At 42.8% G+C, this 23,437-nt stretch overlaps 2 protein-coding genes across 4 annotated transcripts in view; both read right to left on the bottom strand.

Annotated features, from left to right (window-relative positions):
* The window catches only part of Sirt1 (Sirtuin 1), a 42,377-nt gene extending 26,635 nt beyond the window's left edge, over nt 1–15,742 (bottom strand). For 2 of the 3 annotated variants that reach the window (XM_050195524.3, XM_050195523.3), the window contains exons 1-4: nt 15,563–15,742; nt 14,795–14,929; nt 5,865–6,056; nt 3,866–4,140 (exon numbers count right to left, since the gene is read on the bottom strand). In XM_050195524.3, the coding sequence (XP_050051481.1) occupies nt 3,866–4,140; nt 5,865–6,056; nt 14,795–14,929; nt 15,563–15,719 (759 nt within the window). In that variant the 5' untranslated portion in view covers nt 15,720–15,742. The remainder of the gene's footprint in view (nt 1–3,865; nt 4,141–5,864; nt 6,057–14,794; nt 14,930–15,562) is intronic. The other variant, XM_050195525.3, reaches the window with a different exon arrangement.
* A 358-nt stretch (nt 15,743–16,100) lies between these two features.
* Nucleotides 16,101–23,437, bottom strand: part of LOC126547627 (uncharacterized) — a 51,876-nt gene continuing 44,539 nt past the window's right edge. The window contains exons 11-13 of the mRNA XM_055063138.2: nt 21,166–21,288; nt 16,967–17,088; nt 16,101–16,875 (exon numbers count right to left, since the gene is read on the bottom strand). Of these exons, the coding sequence (XP_054919113.1) occupies nt 21,185–21,288 (104 nt within the window). The 3' untranslated portion in view covers nt 16,101–16,875; nt 16,967–17,088; nt 21,166–21,184. The remainder of the gene's footprint in view (nt 16,876–16,966; nt 17,089–21,165; nt 21,289–23,437) is intronic.

Here is a 23,437-nt window from a genome sequence, read left to right on the forward strand (position 1 = left end):
ATCATTCGAAGAGCTGCTTGTGGCTTTCCAGCGCCACATTATTTCGCTGCGCAGGTCCAAGAACTTCCAGCTAGGGCAAATTGGCAATGCTGACCAAACGCCGGTTTATCTGGACATGCCATCACCCCTCACCGTGCACGAAAAGGGCTCTAAACAAGTTTACGTCTGGTCCACTGGCAACGAGAAAACGCGAGATACTGTCATGTTGTTGTGCACGGCAGACGGACGCAAGCTCCCGCCCTATGTCATCTTCAAGCGCAAGACAGTGCCTAAAGGTGAGGAGCTGCCAAAAAATGTGGTCATGAGATGCTATGAGAAAGGCTGGATGAACGAGAATCTTGTGCTCGACTGGATAAAGTCCGTCTGGTATAGGCGGCCCGGTGCACTGTTGACGTTCCCATCCATCCTCGTGCTGGACGCATTTCGTTGCCATTTGGCTGACTCAGTGAATAGGCTGTTGCGCGAATCTGGCACTGAACTCGTCGGGATCCCGGGTGGAATGACGTCTCAGCTGCAGCCTTTAAACGTTTGCGTGAACAAGCTGTTCAAGGACGCGGTCAAGCGGTGTTGTGCAGATTGGATGCGCTCAGGTGAGCCTGCAGTGACGCCGACCAGACGGCTGAAGCGCGCTTCGCCAGCCACGCGATGCAAGTGGATTGTGGATGCATGGGACAGCATACCAGCTGACGTTGTGTACCGCGCATTCAAGAAGTGCGGCATCTCAAACGCGCTCGGTGGCACAGAGGATGAATACCTCTGGGAAGATATGTCCGACAAAAGAGAGTGCAGCTGAGGAAGACAGCGATTGAAGTGCGGGGTGCAATTTAAATAAATGTTTTCGTCGAGTTTTCCTAACTCGTATTATACTCGGATTAAACTTTCTTTTTTTCCATTTCGCATCCCAAAGATTTCACCTCGTACTACAGTCGAACCCCGCTACAATGAACGCCGCTTCAACGAAATATTTCCGATTCGCCGTCAGCTAGCCATAGAAGTCCAATGCAAAAAAGTTCTCGCCACAACGAAAAATTTTTCGGGATTGTTTTCGCTTCAACGAAATTTTCGCTCGGTTGAGCTGGGCTTTAAAATTTGTTTTGCAATAAAATAAACATAACCCCAATCGTCTGCAATTTTTCTTACATCCACGCCGCTTAGGTTCACCGAAAACGTACGCCCACTGCACCGTCGCCGAGAAACAAACTCATGGAGGGGCGCCATTGTTTGGTGGTGATGACGATGGGGCTAGCCGCCTTGCGACAAGGCGCAGGCCCACTTTGCCAAACGGGAGCCACAGTCAACCTGTATCCATCCTAGATCACGCGATCGCCGGCGCAACGCGGCGACGCAGATTTTCCTTTGCGCTTGTGCGCGCGGCCAGCATGGCGACAAAGCGGAACATTCTTTCCTTGGAGGTGAAGACGCGAATCATCAGCGAGGCTTCGAGTGGCAGAAGGAAAGGAGACGTTGTAGCAGAGTTCGGCATCTCCAACAGCATGCTGTCGACAATTTTGAAGTCGAAGGACACGATCACCAGTGCTCTTTCTGCGAGTGTGTCCGCCAAACGGAAGTTGACTCAAGCTGTACACAAGGATCTTAAAAAGGCATTTACATGGTTCCTCAACATGCGTGCCAAAACAATGCCAATCAGCGGAAGAGTGCTGCAGCAAAATGCAATTGACTATGCTTGCATGCTCGGCATCAACGATTTTAAGGCAAGCACAGGTTAGCTGACCCGCTTCAAGGCCCGACACGACATCGTTGCGAAAGTGTTGTGCGGCGAACAAGATACATCGGCCCCGCCTCGTGCACTGGATGTAATAGACGCTTTTGACGTCATTCGTAATTTCATTGGCGCCCACGATGACGACGTCGCAATGCAGCTGCTGACCGAGTGCGAAGACGCTTTTGACGTCATTCGTAATTTCATTGGCGCCCACGATGACGACGTCGCAATGCAGCTGCTGACCGACTGCGAACATCGCACCATGGCGATGATGACCAAAGGATGGAGGCAAACAAATATGACCGACTTTTTTTGGGAATGAATGACGTTTTTGAATGTGTAGTCAAATCTGACAGTGTTTTGGGACAGATTTCGTCACAACGAAAGGTAACCGACTTTTTCCAAAATAAATGATGTTTGTGAGTGTGTAGTCAAATTTGACAGTGTTTTGGGGCAAATTTCGCCACAACGAAATTTTTCGTGCGTCCCGTGAGTTTCGTTGTAGCGAGGTTCGACTGTATATGTGGGTTCGTATTATACGTGGGTTTTTACGGTAAACAAATACAGTCGCCGACCGTTTATTCGGACCTCACGGGGACTGCGGAAATGTCCGAATAAACAGGTGTCCGAAAAAGCGGATTAAGAACAAAAAATGAAATCCTTTATTTCCACGCACTTATTCGGGCTCGGCAGTAGGCTTGAAGAAATCGTGAGTACGCCGTTGCACGCTGTTCCGCTTACGCGCAATCAGATAAGCCTGAATCTCGGAGAGGGTCGTACGGTCACTATAGGCGGCTGAAAGCACAGTAACTGCTTGTGCACGCTCCGCATGCGACGGCAGCGTAGCACACGGTGCGTCACCTTCCGACTCGGAGTCATCGTCAGGCGGTGCAGCAGAAACCTGACGAATGATCTCGCCGTCGTCGAGTTCTGCGCATGTCAGTACAGCAGTGTCAGCACCTGTGAAACTGTCAGATGAGACGGTGTCCGGAATCGCAATGCAACCACTGCGCAGGTTTAGGCAGAACATTTTCCGCGTCAGTAGGGAGCACATCGGAAGGCAACAAATCTTAGGCCTCCCGGCACCCGCTTGCCGGCGTTACCCAGCGCAGTCTGCGCGGGCACTGTCGGCGCCATTAGACACTTGACGCGATGTTTCCATACGCCGCGTTGGATCACCGAAACCTCGACACAGCACACAAAGCAAACACCACCGTGCCGACACCAGTCGCACAAACGAAAAACTTGCCCTGCTCGCAGCGTCGCGCGCGAAAGAAACAAATCAGCTGCTGAATTGTCTTGACATGGCTTACTAAGCTGAAACCGCAACTGCTGTACGGCCACTCTATCGAACCTGGCGGAAACGATGATGATGAGCGGGGATTTCCAGTAGCGCCACTTCGTGGGACAGCAAGGAGGCTCCGTTCAAAACAAAAATGCCGTTCAGCAAGTCGAACTATGCGCCGGTCAGAGTCGGTGCATGATGCCCTCGATCGAGTTGGCTCAAGGAGTGTCCGAAAAATCAGACGAGAGGTCGCAAGGTGTCCGAACTTTCGGCAGTTGTTATACATTATGGTCTATGGGGAGAATGGCGGTGCCGCGAAGCTGACCGAATAATCGGGCATGTTCGAATTTTCGGAGTCCGGAAAATCGGTCGGCGACTGTATGCACATTATAAGCCATCAAACACAAAAAAATGTTGGGGAGTTCTACAGTAGCTAAATGTAATCCAAATACGCAGCTTTTTAAAAATATTTTCCCTCTTGCTGCTTTAACAATCGGCGCTATTTTTCTTGCAGCGTTCATCTGAGGAACCCCCAAAGAAAGTTAGCGCGGTGCCATGTGTCATAGGCGCAACTCCTTTCTGCAAAGGGTCCTTCAGAGTAACAAAAGGAGTTTACTGCAAAGGACTTTAGTTTTGTCCGTGTGTCAGAGGTACTAGATAAAACTTCCGATAGGCATATGTTGTATTTCCAATTATTCATATAGCAAACTATATTGGGATTCCTTTGAGTTTGATATATCCAGGATCAACTGTATTAAGTTGATTATCACAGTGCAAACTGTGCAAAGATGCGGTTTCCGGAACATGTCAGCTCACTGCCTACATTAGTACAACACCAAAACTGTCAGACTACTCACGCCTGCACCAGTGAGCACAAGGACTCGCTGGCAGGTTCGCAGCAGGTGGACCACGTCATCCAGGGTGTTAACATGTGCCAGCTTGGTGCGTCGGGGAGGCTCCTCCTCACTTAGCATACTGATCAGCACTTTCCACAGGGTAAGCCGATCAAGACTGGGGGGAATCACTGCTCCGTCCGGCAGCAGGCGTTCCAAAAGAGCACGCGGGTCTGCGCCTACGCTCATCTGGCGTTGCACCCAGCCCATTGGTCCTGCATCCACACCATGAGAGTTCTCTGTACAGTCATAAGCACAAATAAGTTGGTTTGCTGCTAGTAAACATAAATCGGGCAACTCTGAAACCTGCTACGCCCACAAAATCACAATATGTGCCTTATGCCCACAATCACCAAATCAGAGAAAGACTGAATACCTGAGTGGAATAAATGTAAATCGCACCACAGGCAATAATTTTTTTGCCTCTGGTTAACCCTTTAGGTGCCAAGTACGTACCCTGCCTTACTTGGCTACAATTTTTTTTCACAAGTGCCGTGGATGAATCTGTCTCGTCCATGTGTTGGGTGCTTTTTCTAAGCGCCGGTAACAGGTTGAGGTCGTCCAATCCATGTGAACATTTTGGCAATTTCCCTCTCTGCCCCCCCCCCCCCCCCTGATGGAGGGCCTACAGACTCCATTCATCCAGCAGAGATTTTAATAATGGTGGCATCCAGTCACCTGTTGAAGCACCCGTCGCGGAAGCGTAGCTTTCATTTGATTGAGTCATCAAGCTCCGAAGACAATTTGCTTCTGGATGAATGCATGGACAGTGACTGAAAGCATTGACAGTGATGGCAGTGTTTTCAGTGCTATAGAGACATACAGCGACTCTGATATAAACGACTTCGATGATAGTTTTGATATGATGCAGCAATGGACGAAGTCACTACATGGACGGAGCCTGGTTCTTGTTATTTATTATTTTCAAACACAAATTGAAATAATTACCCCAATGCTATATTTAGAATCTGCAAAAAATTTGCTTCCAGATGTGCAATTCTTTAAATGTCATTTTCTCAATGCTTTCTTTCGCCAAAATTAATAATTTCATTATGGGGTTTTACGTGCCAAAATCACGATCTGATTACGAGGCACGTCGTAGTGGGGGTTCTGGAGTAATTTCTACCACCTGGGGTTCTTTAACGTGCACCTGATCTAAGCACCCACGAGTGTTTTTGCATTTCACCTCCATCGAAATGTGACCGCTGCGGCTGGTATTTGATCCTGCGACCTTGTGCTTAGCAGCGCAACACCAAAGCCACTAAGCAACTACGACAGGTTCTTCCCCTTACCCCCCAGCACCTAAAGATTTACCATCACGAGTGTCGTGAACAAGCCGAACTTGCCACATTTACCTTGCATTTCTTGATACTCCGAGCAATGCGAACGAATCCTAAAACTGCTCCACAACATCAAACTTGGGCATTATCATCTGTATGTCTTCTGCTTCAAAAGTGTTTCTTCTAGAGAGGAAACCAGAGAAGTGTCTGCGTAGTGTATAGCCACAACATTCAAAGGGGGTCCAGAAGAAATCCGAGTATGTGCAATGTTTGCATGAAAGCAATCTGCAAGGTTATATTTCATTCACTATTTCACTAAATGTAACCTCAAGAGGATGGCTTCCATGGTCTCATGACTGAAAGTGTGGCATTGCTTGAAGTGCACAAGTGTTCACTGCAACCAACCATTTTTCCGTGCTGCTGGTTTTTCACTCTCACTGTACTGATTCTAGTGGAATATCTGACAGGGTAAACCTCCGAAATGTTGCCAGTGAGTACATTTCACAATACAACAATTTTAAATTTGGAATTTTTGCATTCCTTTTCAGAATAACTTGGCACTTAAAAGGTTTCAGACTAAGATTTAAATGTCTTTGGCACATTTTTTGGCATAACTTGCTGTAAAGTTGCAACCCAATCCTTCTTTCACAGTGCATGCAAGTGAGAGTGAGAGGCCCACCCACCTTCACTGGTGGGCTTCCATTCAGCCCCAGCTAGGTCTGAGAGGTCCGAGAGGCCAGACAGTTCACTGATGGTAGAAGCCACCTCGTCCGCATCATCATCGCAGATATTGTCATCCTTGGGCGCCATATCAATGGCACCTAGAGCTCCAAGAAAGAGATGGCCCGAACTGTCCACTTCACGTGCCACACCCGCTGCAAGACCATCGTGAGAGATGCTACATAAGAACATGGCTTGAACTGGCCACTAATGGTGAAAGGCTAGTCACTTGGTCTAAAGACTACATCTACTAATGTATTACAAAAGGAAATGTAAAAAAAAAATCAAATGCATATGTTGTGCTTCTAAACATGCATCTAACTCAAACTAATGGCAATTATTGTGTTATGTTGTATCACAATAAAGTGCAGTAAAAGACAGCAAAACAAAGCAGTCATGAAAACCACAAGCCACTTTTTTTTATCACAACAGGCGAAATTAGCACACACGCTGCACTTGAGCCTCACAGAAAGGACACAGTGCACAAGAATGCACTGTCTCCTTCCATATTCACTGTATGTTGCTCACATGGCGATGTACCCACTAACTAGAATACATCAATTTGATGCAGTGTACAAATTACAGACGATCTAGCAGACAGTGAAATCATCATGAATCAACTAAACTGCATGCAGAGCTTGGCCTGGAGACTTGCATTGTGGGAAGCCAGCAAAACACACCAAGTCTCCAAAACACACGTGCTTCCCACAATACCATTGAGCACAAAAATCGAAAGCTATGCACATTATTCATGTTTCCGAACTCTTAAGTAATCTGCAGTTAGTAATTTTAAGCCCGACAGGACCAGTGAGTATGATGTCATTACCAACTTTTTTTTTTTTTTAATCTTGAATTTTAAATACTGCAAAATCCCGAAATGGTATGGTCCCAATTGTTCACGGATTGGAAACTTTGGGTATATTCGCGGCTACTCAACTTGGCAGTTTTGGGCTTTCGTTTATGGCTCACTTGGGCCACAAAAGCACCTTTGCATTTTTATAATGTCTTTTTGAAAACACCGCAGTCTATCTTAAGCCTTCTATAAAGCACTTCAATCACACTTGTTCGTCATGAACGATTTGCGCAGCAAAGGAAATTGAATGTGCCATGTTTTAGGGGGCAAAGCCCGCCTACAGTACTGCCCGGCAAAATAAATTTTTAGTTTTTCAGGATAGTGTCCATATGTCTCCCTGAAAATTTTGAACGCTTTCCCATTGCAAAAGTGAAAGAATGTAGAGTATTTGTAAACAACTAAGCATAATTCGCAGGTGGCACATGCAACTCACAAAAAAGATACAACAAAAAGGTCCCACAAGTTGCATCTCGTGTGGCAGCTTACCATTGCTTACCGAGTCATAGTAGTTAAGCCTGCACACCAACACACAAAGCACTGCAGCTCAGCAAAGCTGTGCAGACAGCATTAACAGCTATATGCATCACAGTGACTCCGCAGCTATGATGTTTTGCTACTAAGCATGAGGTCATGGGATCAATTTACAGCTGTGGCGGCAAAAACTCTACTAGAGAAATTTGCACGCATGTCAGAAAACTCCAGGTGGTCAAAACTCCTCCACCATGACATCTCTCACAGGCCCAGTGTTGCTTTAAGACATCAATCCCCACGAAGAAACCGATCATTAGCAGCTATGACAAACAGCTCTCAAGAAGAGTTGCACTTGAACATGTCATTTTAAGCACCAGCCCATAACTATTTACTCAAACATTCCTTTGCTACCTACACGACTAATCTCAAACAGAAATGTCAAAGCTACATGCAAATAGAACTGCCATCATGTAAAGTACCTATACCTCTGAAAAGAATCACTTACTCCAAGCGATTGTTTTTCAGTGTTTACATGAGCTTCAGATAGTGGTGCTACAGAGTGCACTCTCATTCAAAAGCATGGCCTCGCTAACAGTGCATAATGATAAAAGAAAATTCAACTGAGCAGTGGCCAAATACTACTTTAAAAGCCGCCAACTTCTCAAACTTCATTGCTTCGAAAACAGTGACATTTGCTAGAGGTTAACATCCCAAAGCAACCCAGGCTCAACGAGAGATAACAATGTGGAGGCTCCAGATTATTTTTGCTTAACATGCGTCCAATGTTTGCCATTCTGCCCTATTGCAATGCGGCTGCCAAAGCCGGGGAATTAGCAGCAGAATATCATTGCCATTGAGCCACAAGCAATTCAGCCACAGCTAAGGCAAATAAAAAAAAAGTTTAAATATGATGAACTTTGGTTTGTGTCCTAAGATTTGCATTCCACATCCAAAATTAGTGCCACACCGGGACCGCTATTTTGTAGCGTTGCATTTTTATGTTCACGCGTGTTTGAGTTGAAGTGCCACTTTGACCACTCACGAACACGAAAAGGCATCGATACAAACTAGCCGCCCTGACCTTTCTTTGGCTAAGTGCATATGCACTGAACAGCATAGTTTTAAATGACTATGACAGCTATGCTGTCGCACACAGCTACTCCATCTTTGTTAAAATTTTCATATTCATCACTCGTACTACTCCTACCAATTAATTACATTTGTCGTGTGAGCTTAACTGAAAGTAATTTTATGTAGAGGAATGTGCTCTGAGCAATGGCTATTAATATCATGACCACAGTGAGTGCAAGTAGTTTCATGTGCAAGTTACACCCAACCACCTGAGCTATCAAACCCCAACATTTATTAGTTAATATAATGCCTTTTGGATAACTCGCATAAAATGACATTTACATGCATGCCTGTAAATGTACGTTACATACATGCACATTAGGCAGTGCTGATACAGAGCGATTATTAATAGCGTTTTTGCATGGATGCACATATGCATATATAAACATCAGGAACTGCTGTAGAGTTCTCATAAGCATTAAAGGCCATTCATGGGCCCACACAGATACTGTGCAAGGCAGCATAAGGCAGGTTTCCACTCTTGAGAGCCTACCATGCTATACTCGATGATGCCAGCAACCAGCATTTATGAACCAGGCATACCACTCACTTGCCTGTATCTTATCTGGCCTCTCTGCAGCCTCCATATTGATAAATTGTCTACATAAAACAAGGTCCCACTTCCTAAACAAGGGCCAGCACTTTGTGATTATTGTAATTCATTAATGTACATTTAAATGCTTCATACATAACTATGTGCTCATTTAGTGTCAAAGACAGGAGTTTACAAATAGTGATGCAGTGAAAAAGAATTTCTTCAAAGCGGAATTCAGCTTCCTTTCTGAACGTGATTCAGCTTCAAGCCGAAACAATGAACTCTTTACTAAAGTAAGCGATACGAAACCCTTAGCATGCACAGACTGAATATTTGCAAAACTAATTGATGTTTTGTTGGAGCACACTAGGCCCCACTTAACGTGACATTATGGAAAGCAAAGAATGAAGCAGCCATGAAGTCTTACTGCATTTTGAGAAACTCCTCAACTATGGAGAACATATTTTTGTCTGCATCTCCTCCAGAGTGTCAGCAAAGTAAATCTTTGTGCCCAGTACCAAGATTACTGAAAGAGAACGATAACCAAGAACTGAATTCAGTGAAAAAAAATTGTGAGCAATGCGCCCGAGTGAGAGCCATGACGTCCCCTAATTTTCACTAAACGTTCTTCAGTTCTTGGTTGGCGTACTCTTTCTTTTATTCATCATGCCTCTTCCCACTCAAGATTCCACAAAATGCTGCATTTCACCCAGTACCAAGTCTAATGCACCACGGTTAACAGTAGCTGGCCGAGAGAGTGTCCAGTCATAAGCAACTTGCATTCCATCTCATACTATTGGCATGAGTAGAGCCTTTCCAGCCTTTTCCTTCTTTGCCAAATTAACTGTGCTAAATATATGCATTTTCCTTGCAAGAGTACATCTGCAGTTGCACAAAGCATTAGTTCTTACTCGCTGTGGTAACAGTGAGGCCATAGTAAACCATTTGTGTCAGTATTTAAGCACAACATGACCTTATGCAACACTGAAAACTGCAACCTTTCAATGCCAAGTAAGAGTACTCAAGAAAGCCTCAGTATTTAGTAAGCTGAAACGTTCATGCAGATTACACCATTAGGCATACGATTAGCCTGTGCTGTTTCTTGGCACTGATTTTAGTAACAAAGAATAAGATGTGCAGAGGCGACAACAAACCTTAATACGAGATCCTCAAAGAGAAAGCTTCAAAATAAGTACGGCATGTCTATGCACCTACAGCGAAAAGCAGAGTTTCGCTGCAAGAACATAACTTGCAACAAATTTACTCAGTCGAAAAAGCCAAACAAGGTGATCACTGACGATTAAACGACTTGTCTGAGATTAAATATACAAGACTTTCTAAGCACCACCTGACCGGCTACTCCTATTTCAGTGACTAGAGCCGATACAATGGAATGATTCCTTTTGCACAATTCTTGCCATCTACCGCTCGCGACCAGATGATCCTGGTAATAATGCAGCAGCAGAGTAGCTCGAACCACTGACAAAGCGTGAAAAGGAAAAGAATTGGAGTAGAATCATTACACTATCTCGGCCTAGTATGCAACACAAAAAAGCTTGCACAACAGTTAAGTGCGTAAGTTATCAGCCTTCGAGCACAGCAGCAGGCATATGCTGCTCTCTTGAAGCCTTAAATAAAACGAGACACAAACAAGGCACAAAACTCTTTATTATGAATCATGGTGCACTACTGAATTAATAAAGGCATATTTCGACATATAGTAATTGCTACAACTTGTAAGAGCCAGAATGGTTGCGTTAAAAATTTAACAAAAAGAACATTTATTATTACCAGTAAAGAGTACTTCCTTGTCTTGCTCCACTACAATTACATGCCTCAGAAATGACTAGTAATCACACATGTTGTCAAGACTCATTCAAAGCCAGACACCTCAGCACGCAAATAATTTTATAAAGTTTGCCCAAGACAAAACTAACTTGTTGGTAGTACTTCCTCTCTCATTCTGCTAATAGTTTGACCTAAATTAACTAAACTATTCTCTGACTTCAGCAAGAGCTTGTGTAGTCTTGCTGTGATTCTTCAGACATGGTTTCTATTGAAAAAGAATTTTGAAGTGTTTGGAATGTGTCAATTTCTGCAGGCTCTCTGTGCAACTGCTCACCCTGCACAATAACAGTACAAAATACATACATCTCATTTGGCTCCACTTATTTATTTTCCCCTTGACTCGTGTACAGTAGCAGCAGAGAGCCATATACTGTCAGTTGCCGTGACATGTTGCCACTGAATCTCATTCGGCACACTCGCTCACACTTATTCCATAGCTGTGAACATGAGTGCTTTAAGGGTACCTTTTTCTTTCCAAGAAAATGGTACCATAATGCCTCATTTTTCTTTATGCCATGAAATTCTTTAATGATATGACTACACACAGATCCACGATATGCCTGCACGTTTGAATTGAACTCAATAAATCAAACGTGACTACAAATTTTGTACAGCAAAGAATAAACATTTATTTACAGGAATTAATGGCCTACACTTCCCTCCTTGGAACTTAAAGAAACACTATTTTGAATGACAGTAGTAAAGGTTGCAGCATTCTTCACGACTGTTACGCACACTACTAGAGATTACCAACAGTAGTGGTCACAACATAGGGCTTCTCCTATCTAGAGTGTCATTGCTGTCTTCACTTGAGCGAAAGACAGTCAACATCTTCGTCATGTTCGACTATAATCAGCTAATCATCTGATGGATGGGAACATGCTGCGTTTCCACACTGCACGGTAGATACTGTGCTCATTTTAACCATGCAAAAATCTCTTGTCACAAATAGCGTGGCCTCGGTACACAAATACAGCCCCTGTATACAGGGTGTTTCAGCAAACACTTTCAAAAATCTTTAGGAGTTGCCTGTGGCAGATATCACATTTCTAGTTCATGAGCTGGTCTACACGAAGCGACGGACAATACTTGCATAAAAAATTGAGATGCAAAATCGACTAATTAATAAAAATTCACTAATGAAATTTAACTAATGACATTATGGCCAATATTGCAATTTAGAAATTCTAGCCGTGGAGTTCGCAAGGCGGATCCACATGGAGCGAATTTTCAAGACGACACCAGTTTCGAGATATAAATTCCCGAACTTTGCGGAGAAATGCATTGGTGTTCCAGTTAATTTGTTAACAAAACGTCATTTCATGCACTGAAACACACAAGTAACTGGAACGCCAATGCATTTCTCCGCAAAGTTCGGGAATTTATATCTCGAAATTGGCGTCGTCCTGAGAATTTGTTAAAGTGAATCCACCTTGCGAAATCCAGCTAGAATTTGTAAATTGCAATATTGGTCATAATTAGCTAACAAGTTAATTAGTAGATTCATGTCAAGTCGATTTTGCATAATATTTTTGTGCAAGTAGTGTCCCGCCGCTTTGAGTAGACCGGCTCACAAACTGGAATTGAGCCATCTGCCACAGGCAACCTTTAAAAAATTTTGATTCGCTGAAACACCCTGTATTTACTAGCACATATATATAAAAAACAGTGATGTCCTCTGTGGGTCCAAACCATTCAGAAAAACCCCTGACGAGGTGGCTCGTCACGAGCCCAAAAAATGACTAAAGTTTGCGACAAGATCACATTGTCAAGATCTTTGAAGAGCTTAAACAGGAAGCCACAATTTTATAAAGACGTGGCAGATCAAAATGTGGCAGACAAGCAATCACATGAAGTGTCTTCCAGCTCTCACAAGCATTCTTTCTTGGTGCTTTGGTCTGTTTGTGCAAGCAGGTGGCTAAGCATGTTCTCTTGAGAGAATAGCTATGGCTTCACAGAACTGATCTTTAACGTGTTTCAGTCCATGCAATATGTTCCAATATTTTTATTTTTCAGTGTACTACAAACAATTGCAATCTGCAGCTGACTGATAACAGCAAGGTTAGCCAACAGCCCGCTTTCACCAATTACATACATGTTGACGTCATGCTCTACACCAATATACTGAAATGCACCCAAGTTGGCTAGTGCTGTATAAATATAAAAAATTTGTCTTACATTTACTGACATATTTATTACACCTTGCATGCCTTGTTACGCTGCTCAGCCATGTCGGAAAATAGTTCAAGCTCGAAGTCATAGCTGTAAATTGTGCTAGAGGAGGTATGTGTCAATGTTCGATCATGCATTGGTGTTGTGTACAATTTGGTAACATCATACAGGTGAACAAAATGTTAGTAAATATTGGCCATTCTGCAACAGATTCTGCACGAAAACTACATCTGCTGTGCAAAGCAAAATGGAAGGCATTAGCTCGTGAGCACTTTGCTAATGCCACAGTGTTCATTGCCTTCAATTGATGAAGTTTTACATCCCAAATCTGAGTTGTCGTAATGTGAATGTAAATCTAAATGCACGAGGCATTCTGCAATGACCAGAAATTTAAGCTACAACATCATGCTAAGTAGTAGAATGCCATGACCACAGAACATATCCCTAGACATAAATGTACATATTTAGAAATGCCCACAGTGCTTGCTACCTTAGAAGATGTAGGGTGCCATTACAGCAACCAGCTACACTGTTGCACACAAACTAGTGTGTGAAACCTTAATTACTTGTCACATCCAATTCACAATCACCAACAGGTCAACTAGCAGCACACCTGCAGGCAGATCGTCACGAGCAGCTAGAAAGAACAGTATTTTCGGATCTCCCAGTACACAGCCGCCAGTCAAAGAGCACACATTTCTGCACATCTGACAATTATGCAGAGACATGCGCCAACAACACCTGCTTCAGCATAATCTGACTAGACTGCAATATGAAATTCACAAGCAACAGCAAATTTGTTATTATTCACAGAGGTCAATTGTGAAGATGAAATGTTGACACTGCATAATTAAGTAGCAGGGATAATTTCAACAAAACATTCTGAAGTACACTTGAAGCAGTAAAAAGCCAATAAGAATATCAACATCAGTACCCACCCAGCATGCCCAGCAACAAGTTGTGCTTTAGTAAAAAGCAAAACCTGAAGCAAAGAGTACAACGGGATGGGACTTTCAAAGCTTAAAAAAACAACAAGAGCCTCACCAGCATCTACTTTAATGAAAAGCTGAACTAAAGGGCTGGAAACCACCAGATAAGGTCACACAGCCATGCTTTCATGTTTGCGACCACAGGGCACTTAAGTGGCCTCTAGAAGCCACTAATTTCAACATGACACATGAACTCAATACCCTCAATAAGCTAACAGGCGCTGTAAGCCAAGACATTTGGCTTTGAATGGCATGAAGGACAAGGAATGAAATAAAAGTAATCTGCAAATTTTATGATGTGGCATACAATGCTGTAATCCAAGAATTACTCAGCAGACCACGATAGCAAGGATTCTCTTTTTTCCCATTTGTGCAAACACGACTAAAAGTAAACATTTAAGCCGCCGTAAATACAGCAAAGTGAAGGCACAGAATGGACGATGTGCTGGATTAAACAGCAGACTTCAAGTAAGATCAAAGTATTTGCTGGTAAAATAACTGAAACGTAAGCAAATCAACGCAAATTTTCTTGCAAAATGTGCGCGAAGAATCTATATCCGAAATATACTTAACAGATGCTTACGCCATCAGATCAGCCACGTCCAAATTGATGATCCAAGCTGCACACCGAATTTACAAGCTCCACGTACAACTTTCCGCAATTTGAATTCACTAATGCACAAAATGACTAAAACGCAAGCCACGGTGGCCGTTTGATCACAAACGGCAACGCGCAGTCAGCAAAATTTCCCTTTCATATTTAACAAACATCACCGTTAAACACGTTTAACATGATCCTGACGCCGAAATATCGGCACAAAATGTTTACGAGTGGTCTTGCGCCACTTCAAGGCACGCATGAACGCGCGATTCGCGCGTGCCGCCACCGCTCACCTGTCACAAGGTTGTCATTATCCGGGCATACTCCATCAGCGCTGGCGAGATCGCCGCCGGTAGTGGAGGTTAGTTCGTGAAAACCGGAATCCCCGTTACACATTTCAGAATTTGCGTCGCTTGATGATGTTACCTCTGCAAACGCCAAAAAAAAAAGAAACAATTAAGAAGCAGAAGATGAGCGATTACCTACCAGCAAGCGACACTTGCGCACGCGAATACGTACAAGTACCGTTACACCTCCTAAATCTCCTTCAGAAAAATAGACCCCCACATGGAGCGGCGCGATACAAAAAAAATAATAACACGACAAATTAACGTAAAATTGAACTGTCAATACGCCATATAATGTCATAGTGAATCGCTTCGAAAGCATGTCGACCACGGGTCCAACCGTACCACTGTCATCAGCTGATGAAACCACGGCGCTGAACGATGTAAACAAACCAACGTGACAGTACACTAGAAATTCTGGCTGCTATCGCGCCAATAGCGAAAAAAATTAAGGCAGGGCAGAAAATTTCGACCTACATTCGGGTTTATTCAAGCCACTAAGCCCCAACGCCTAGCGGCATCCGCAACAGGACAGCCCTAGCACGTCCGTGATCGGCCATTCCTCCCCGGCCAGGAGGGCAGCATTAGGTTAGGCCTAGCGCGCGCAGCTCATCCAATGAGCGTATGCCAAGCGGGCAAGGCTGCTGGTGCGCTGAGCGCAGGCCTCGCAGCCTATCGGACAAGGAAGCGCTGGTTTTGAAGGGTCAATCTTACCATTTGCCGCGTCCGACGCAAACCTCTGCCGCTTAAACTCTTTCGGGGGCATTACTACGTCGTTTGGTATACTCAATCCGAGCAAATTGCTGTCGTTTTCCAGCCTAGGTCGCTTATAAGCGGGTGAAGCACACAATGCCTCCCGACGGTCCGCCATCTTTGCGAGCGTGGTGACTGCGCATGCACAGACTCTCGGCTACGTCGCAATGACGTCAGGGGGCGCATGGCGCCGCCGTGCGCGCCAAGAGCGCGCGCGCGCGTTTTTCGCGGTGCTCCTTTTATTTTATTTTTTCTCGCTCCGGCAATAGTTCTGCCTCTCAAATTTAAAACGCATTGCCCCGTCGACACCAACTCAAGCACGGTGTCGAAATATTTCTGCCCGCTTACCTTCTGTTTTTGAAAGTCGGGAGGCGAAGTATTTTTTGATGACAAATGGCGTGTCAGATCACATGAGAAAATTGTGCCAGATATGGTTTCCTTTTGCATAAGTATTAATGAGCTGCTCTCAAAATGAGACGAAAACAATGCAAGGAACAAGTTATGCATACCGCGATAGGTTTTATTCACGAAACATACAAAACTGCAGTTGCCGAGTGACAATACTAATTGCACTCCATAAGCAAGGGTTGATTTGGCAAAATTTGTTGCGTGCGAAAACTGCAATTAAGGTTAACGCAGATGCCAAGGAGGGAGAACTCTCTCCCTCTTTGGCACTTTGTAACAAAGGTACTACCATAAATGTAACCATATCGGTGCACAACTGCAACACAGAAATATATAAATGCGTAAGTTTTAAGCACCAAGCCCTAAAAAAATATCTATACATTACGAGTGCTGGAGAATGTATGTACATTCCACTACCTGCGCTTATATTTCGTTATGTCCAAGTAGAAATACCGATCGTGCCAACAAGCATTCATAAAAAGACAGATTTTAAATATATCAGTCATAAAAAAAGCCGTGCAACACAGTTACAAGTCAGTTGAGACAAGCAGAGCAATCATTTATTCACACATCATGCGGAAACCATACATGAAAGAGCTGAACTCCAACAAACACACACCGAAAACACTGAAACATGAACAAGACAACAGTAACTGCATATCACAAAATTTACATGTTCTCAAAAAGTAAATTTAACTGCAACCAGTCCAATCAACCATGCAGGTAACTTTAAAATATTACAAATGCTTTGCATTTTTGTAACATGCAAAACTTCCTGCATGAGCTATCAAGGGGATACAAAGACACCGGAGGAAGGAAAAGAGCAGAGTCAGGACCACCAGGGCTTTGCAGCACAAGCCTTTCACTCCCTGCAGTTTCAGCAGAACATGGTTCACAGCAAGATGAGCATGCACAATGACATTCTGAACAAAACTTTGACTGCATAAAGTATCAGCTCACCTTGGAAAAAACAAAAGAACAATGAGCTAAGGTGTCTCATTTTGCGAGAAAGCTGTCCTGAAGTGTGCACCACTTCCACTCAACATCTGTACAGATTTGGCACAATGCTATAGTACACCACTCTGCAAGGAATAAAAGGGAAAAAAGAACTTGGTAAGCGTAGGTATCACATAGGGCCACCTTTAGGCACTACAAAAAAAAATTTCACAATTAATTACAGTAGACTCCCGTTAAGACAAACAGGGATAAGTCTACTTTTTGGATATGAGGAACAAGCTAAAGATTTGGTTGGTTTTCCATGGAGCAATGGGGGGAAAAATCCTATTTACACGAACCGCCCATTCGGTTAAGCCGAACTTCCGCAGCCATCACTGATGTTTGCTACTGGTCTCAGTGTGAGGCTCGAATGGACAGACTTGAAGGAGACAATTCTTCCAGCTACAGAAGATGAAAATGACACTTCTGTGGGCATAAACATCGACGCTAGTGCCAACATGACATGAAAATATTCAGGGCTTGCAGTATAAAAGCATTAATTGAGGAGGTCTTCATGGTTCCCTTGCAGGCAGATAATGATAATGAGGACATTGCCAAGGAGCCACAAGAACCAGCAGTGTTCAAACACAATGCAGCTGTGAAAATGCTTTGAATATTTGGGTGCATTTTTTTTTTTTCAGCATGAAGGCACTGAATAATATTTCAGCAAGCTAGGCAAGACGTCTGCTTTTTGTTAAAGTGCAAAGGTTTGCGCAGCGCTTGCAAGCAAGAATTGCATACAAGATGCATAAAACAATAATATGCAGCATACAACTCTAATAACTCTTTTTACATCTGTACTTTGTTTTTAATGCTGTTATGTTCACTGTTTCATGTCGCAGACATTTGGGCACCCTTAGAAAAGCAGATCTTCAGTATTGCAGATGACTTCTGCTAAGACTAACAGATTTTCACAGTCCCTTAGAGTACCTTTAACGGGAGTGCATAATCCCCTCTACACTTATTTGGAATGTTAGTAAAAGCACACTATGCAAGTGATCAGACATAATTGTTGACAACCACATCTTGAAAGATCGTCAAATATACAAACTCTTAATGGTTTAACACAAAAGGTCAGACAATAAACACATGGTTCACACTTTATCATGGACTGATGAAGTGTGAACAAGACAATGCAAATGCAGAAAGCAAAGGAAGGAGTGTGTAGTTCAGGGAGATCAGATAACAACACAGCACCTCTGTACTTCTAGTGTTCAAAAAGCCAATGGCAACTCTATTTAGGCAAAAACAAATCATGCGAATGTCAACCCTTTCCATACAGAATGAAATGACGAAAAGTGTACCAAATTTCTCAGAGGTTTCCAGAAACATGGTGTCAAGACAACTATATTCAGCGTTGGCTATATTGGTACAAAACCCAATACGAATATTGAGAAAGGGTTAGGGCTGTCACATTCGAAACCTCCGTGGTTTTGTGCCCATTGTCCCATTCATGTTTCATTTGTCCATGATAATAGAGACTTAAGGTATGCCACCACCTTGATTTTAAATTACTTACTACATGTTTAAAGAAAAGAGAGGTACACGGGAGGATAGACACTTGAAGGAATCAACACTGGTCGAACAAGGGATGTCTCCAGAGTCTTAAGGGGGATTAATTTTGACCACCTAGGATTCTTTAACATGCATCCAATGCACAGTACACATTGTTTTCGCATTTCGTCCCCATTGAAATGTAGCTGCCACAGCCATCATTTGATCCCACAACCTCGTGCTTAGCAGAGCAACGCCATAGCCACTAAGCCACCCCAGCAAGTAAGTATCATCGGAATGTGTTCATAATGTATCAAGCTATCATTTCTCGCATAGACAAAGAATTTCATTTTGAGAAAAAAAGATGTATGGTAATTGTAAAAAATACGTTATTCATAAAGTTTCAGTATACTATTCACCACTTTAATGCTAACATCACCAACCTTGCTTGGTAGCAGCTATTTATAAACTTGTTATATTATCACACATAAATGTTGACATGAGAGAAGATGCAAATGCTTGCAGTACAGCATTAATGTCACAGTGAAACAATGTTTACTTGTCTACAAACTGAGCAAAATATGTTTCTGATAACTAACTGTAATCAAAACTCATCCTCAATTACCTTGATGCTATACAAGACTGCTCCAAAACATGCTTTGGTGTTGATAACATCTAGGGACTTCTTTTATCTTTGTTTTTATAAGCAGCTACTGACCCAGTATTCACAATATAAACAGTCACTCACTAAAAATAATGGAATCCCTTACAATGACCAGCTTGAAATGGGTGCCTAGTGCAATGTGGCTTTGGATGAAAAGTGACATGGCAATCAGAGGTAGTGATCTTGTGGTAGTATCAGGGCCAACCAACGGCAGGTGACATTACCAAATGTTGTAGCTGCAGATGACTTTGCCAGAGAAACTAAATGCATTTAACGAAAAAATTAGAAGTCAAAAAGGTGAGTGTGATGCTCTATGCGCTACGACAATGGAGAACCCTTCAATCCAGAAAGGAACGTGAAGAAATGTGAAGTGAGCCAGAAGGAAAGGACGAATTCTGCAGCACAGCGGATGACTGCTTGTCTTCGAATGACACGGTGCATTCTGGGACCACTACATTGAGCTGACTTGTATACACACCAGTGGATTGTAATACCATTTCATTGTCACCGACATGTGCTGTGACGTCACCTGATATAAAGTCACACTGCACTTTAGCACATTTTGAACTGATGGACTTAAAATGTGAAATCATTAGTTTTTGTGTACTAGATGAACTGAAGCTTTATACCATGCTTACTGCGATGAAGGTTGTCCATTAAGAAGAAGAAAAAATGCAAAAATTTTGTGGCAGAATTAAAATTGAAAAACTAGGGATGGGCACATATTCAAAGTTTCAGATACGAATTGAATATTAAAAACTGACTATTTGTACCCATATTCAAAACTGAACTATTCAGTATTTTTCAAATAACAAAACTAACTGCATATTTCGCAACAACCGACTGTTAAGTTCAGGTTACTGTTCTCCATCTGCTAAAGAAAGTATTGCAAATTATGAGAAGTGAAATGACAGAAGGTTTTGAAGAAATGAAGAAACAAAAGGGGCAATGCAAGCTTTCTTTTCTGTTTCACGGCAGAACCATACATGACAACTTGCAATTTTTTTTTTCTTTTATAGTCTGAAATTTAATGTTACTGTCTGGTCATGTAGCAGTTTTATCTTTTATGCTATAAGCAGTGAGGTTTTGCTGGCAACAGGTTCCTTTTTTTAATGTGTCTATGACACACAAGTCCTTCAGTGGCTCTTCCAATAACCATTTATTTAGCGTTTTTGGAAACCTAGCAATAAAGCAGTCATTCATTCTAAAAAAGCTTGTTTGCAACCAGGCTCTAAAGATGTTGAGTGGCAATATGTGTAGTTATTAGTAAGACAAGACAATTAGTAATTTTATGCTTAAAACTCATGCTAATTGTCCTTGACTGTTAGCAGTACATTTTTGCACTATCCAGTACATGCATGGTACCTAATTACCCGCAATTCCTGCTGTAAATGTATCCGTCTGCGTTTGACAATTCGATATTAGATACTGACTATTCGATATTTTATACTAACTATTTGATATTCAATATTGACTATTCGTATTTGAAAAAGTTTATATTCGTCCACCTCTAGTAAAAAATGAAGAGATCAAAGCACACTTGGCATGCACATCCACCAAATTGAGCCAATGTTATAGCAAAGGGATGTGCACTTCAACTGAGAGATTTCCATAGATTTCAGCGAGTTCTTTGTAAGTAACCAACATCTCAATGCTGAAACCCATATGCCCTATTTTACAAAATGGCTAGTCTTGAGTAAAGATTGCCCTGAACTCTGCAGTATGCAGCGAGCAGTCCATTACTTAATCTGACAATCAAAGATTAACACTGCTCTGCACTGCGTTCCGTAAGGGTGACTAGGAGTTATATTTTGAAATGAACTATTTCTTTTTCCATCCTTTTTGCCCCTTGTCAGAGGCTTGGATGCTGCCACACCATCCTAACAATGGGATGGGCCATTAGGTGCAATGCATGATAGAAATGTATTACTGAAAAATCAGATAGAATGTTGCACAAAATGCAGGTCCAAAGCGCCTAAATATTACTTGCTTCCAGAAGACTCACCAGCATGACACTGTAGACATCACTTTTCCGCCCTGGGCCTGCGGCAACAGCTGTTCATACTTCGGGACAGGGGTCGCTCTGACACATTGATACGATGTCCTTCTACATACATAGACTGAAGAGCTGAGAGAGTCAATGACAAAATTTGGTTTTTGTAACGATCAAAGCTTTCACAGAGCTACTGAAAAATACACAGCAATGGCAAGAGGAGTTGTATACATATTGATCCCATTACTTTTATTGATTACAATTAAAGCACAATTTTTAACAACAAAAATATTATAAAATAAACATTCGCTTTAAATCAACTCATAGTAGGATGAAACAGAGCTTCATACTAAAATTACTAGAGGGAAATACTGGAGCTAGTGTACACACACCCCACCAGAACGGCACTTCATCCAACATGAAGATGACAGGTAGTACATAGATTTGTCTAAACTCTGTCCTTCTAGCTATGGACAATCTTCAGGCATTTTGTTATAACTTACTATAATTCTGCAAAATTTACTCTATGGCAGTGGTTAGCCTCCTTTACCCTGTACTTCCTAGAATCATGTTATTTTCAGAACATTACAAGCAAAAAGAAATCTTTCCAAATATCTAAAATAGCCACGCACGGCGAGTGTTACTTTCCAAAAGCCATCTAGATCTAGTGACATGCATACTCAGAAGCATCGAGACTTATTTATGCAGTCGACATAACAAAATGAAGCAGTGGTCAACTTAAAACATTCCACTGCTCTAAAGTATTGCAATTAGTACACAATACAGCTGAACTTCAAACAGCAACAAATGAAGCTGTTCACTTTCTCAACAAAGCCAAATCAAATCGTAGAAAAATTCATTTACTACCCATCATTCCCATGATGGTGGAACAGCTTCAATGCAAGTTTCATCTCCAGTAATTTTCCTCAGAAACTGTAAAGGATGAACCCTTTAGTTTTAAACACATCTACACTTACTTGTGCTGCTGGTGTGTCCAGCAATCTTTGAAGAATATGCTGCATTCTGTATAAGCCTGATGCATTTAAGTATCAGAATGAGTACAGTAAACCCTCGTTAATATATAGACATCAGGGAATGTGGGTCAGGTATGCACTAAGCAATGTACTAATTAACCGACAATAGCAGATGAGTGGCTATAGACTTACCGGCCAAAAAAAAAACATGTTAATTTTCACTCACACACACACAGACAAGTTTCTTTTGCAAGCAGGCAGCAAGAAGTCTGTGATTCAGCAACATCCTCAATCTAAGCAAGGCCGTGAGCCAGTTTCTCCATTAGACACCATTTCTCTGTGAATGCCCTCATGACAGTCAATGCACCAGCCGCACTGGACACAAAAGGGCTATCAGCCACGTCGTCATCCATGATGATGACATGGAAGCGCTAGAAGCTATGGGAGCAGGAAACTACCATGGCTACCGTGGCTACCATGTTTTGACGTCACAATCAGTGGCAAATACAGTTCGGGAAAGGTTAGAACGACAGAAAGCTGAGCTAGTTGGTAAGGATTCATTATGCAAAATAGAAGTGAGGCGTGCAGACAGGACACAAAGTAGAGAAGTGGACAACACGAACGCCGTAGGGGAACATGGAAAAGGGCTCAGAGTACTAGAAATGAAGCTTAGAACAACAGAAAGCTGAGCTAGTTGGTAAGGATTCATTATGCTAAATAGAAGTGAGGCGTGCAGACAGGACACAAAGTAGAGAAGTGGACAACACGAACCGGGAAAGGCCCATGTGCCACAATTTTGCCCCTATCTATGGTCTGCGCGTACAACATTTCGCCGATTCCACACTTGTACGTGCCACAAAAAATGAACTAAATACTACACACTAACCGTTTGGCATGCGTTGAGAGACTACAGCTTAAAGGGGCCCTGAACCACTTTTTATTGAAGTGGAGAAAGGCATTTGAAGTGAAAATAGGCTATTTCCGAAATGATTTGCCGCAAAACGTACTTCAAAGCGTTCAGCAGAGGCGGAGCTATGGGCAATCAAACATGGCCCCCGCTGTGCTCCTATTCCTTCCTCAATGCCTTGCACTATGAAGGCTATGGCGCAGTGTGGTGTGCCCACAACGCTACGCCTTCTAAATGTCACCATGGTACGCAGTTCAAATTTCATTTTGGATGTTAACGAAGATGCCAAGAGTGCCGCCTTTGGTGCCTACGATGCGCTAAACATAAGCCAAACGCGGTTGTCCTCAGCGAACCGCAGTGCGCTTAGCCAGTGGACTCATGGCGGCACCCCGCGGTGGCCACG

Source organism: Dermacentor andersoni, chromosome 1, assembly GCF_023375885.2.
Source record: "Dermacentor andersoni chromosome 1, qqDerAnde1_hic_scaffold, whole genome shotgun sequence".
Classification (NCBI taxonomy): domain Eukaryota; kingdom Metazoa; phylum Arthropoda; class Arachnida; order Ixodida; family Ixodidae; genus Dermacentor; species Dermacentor andersoni.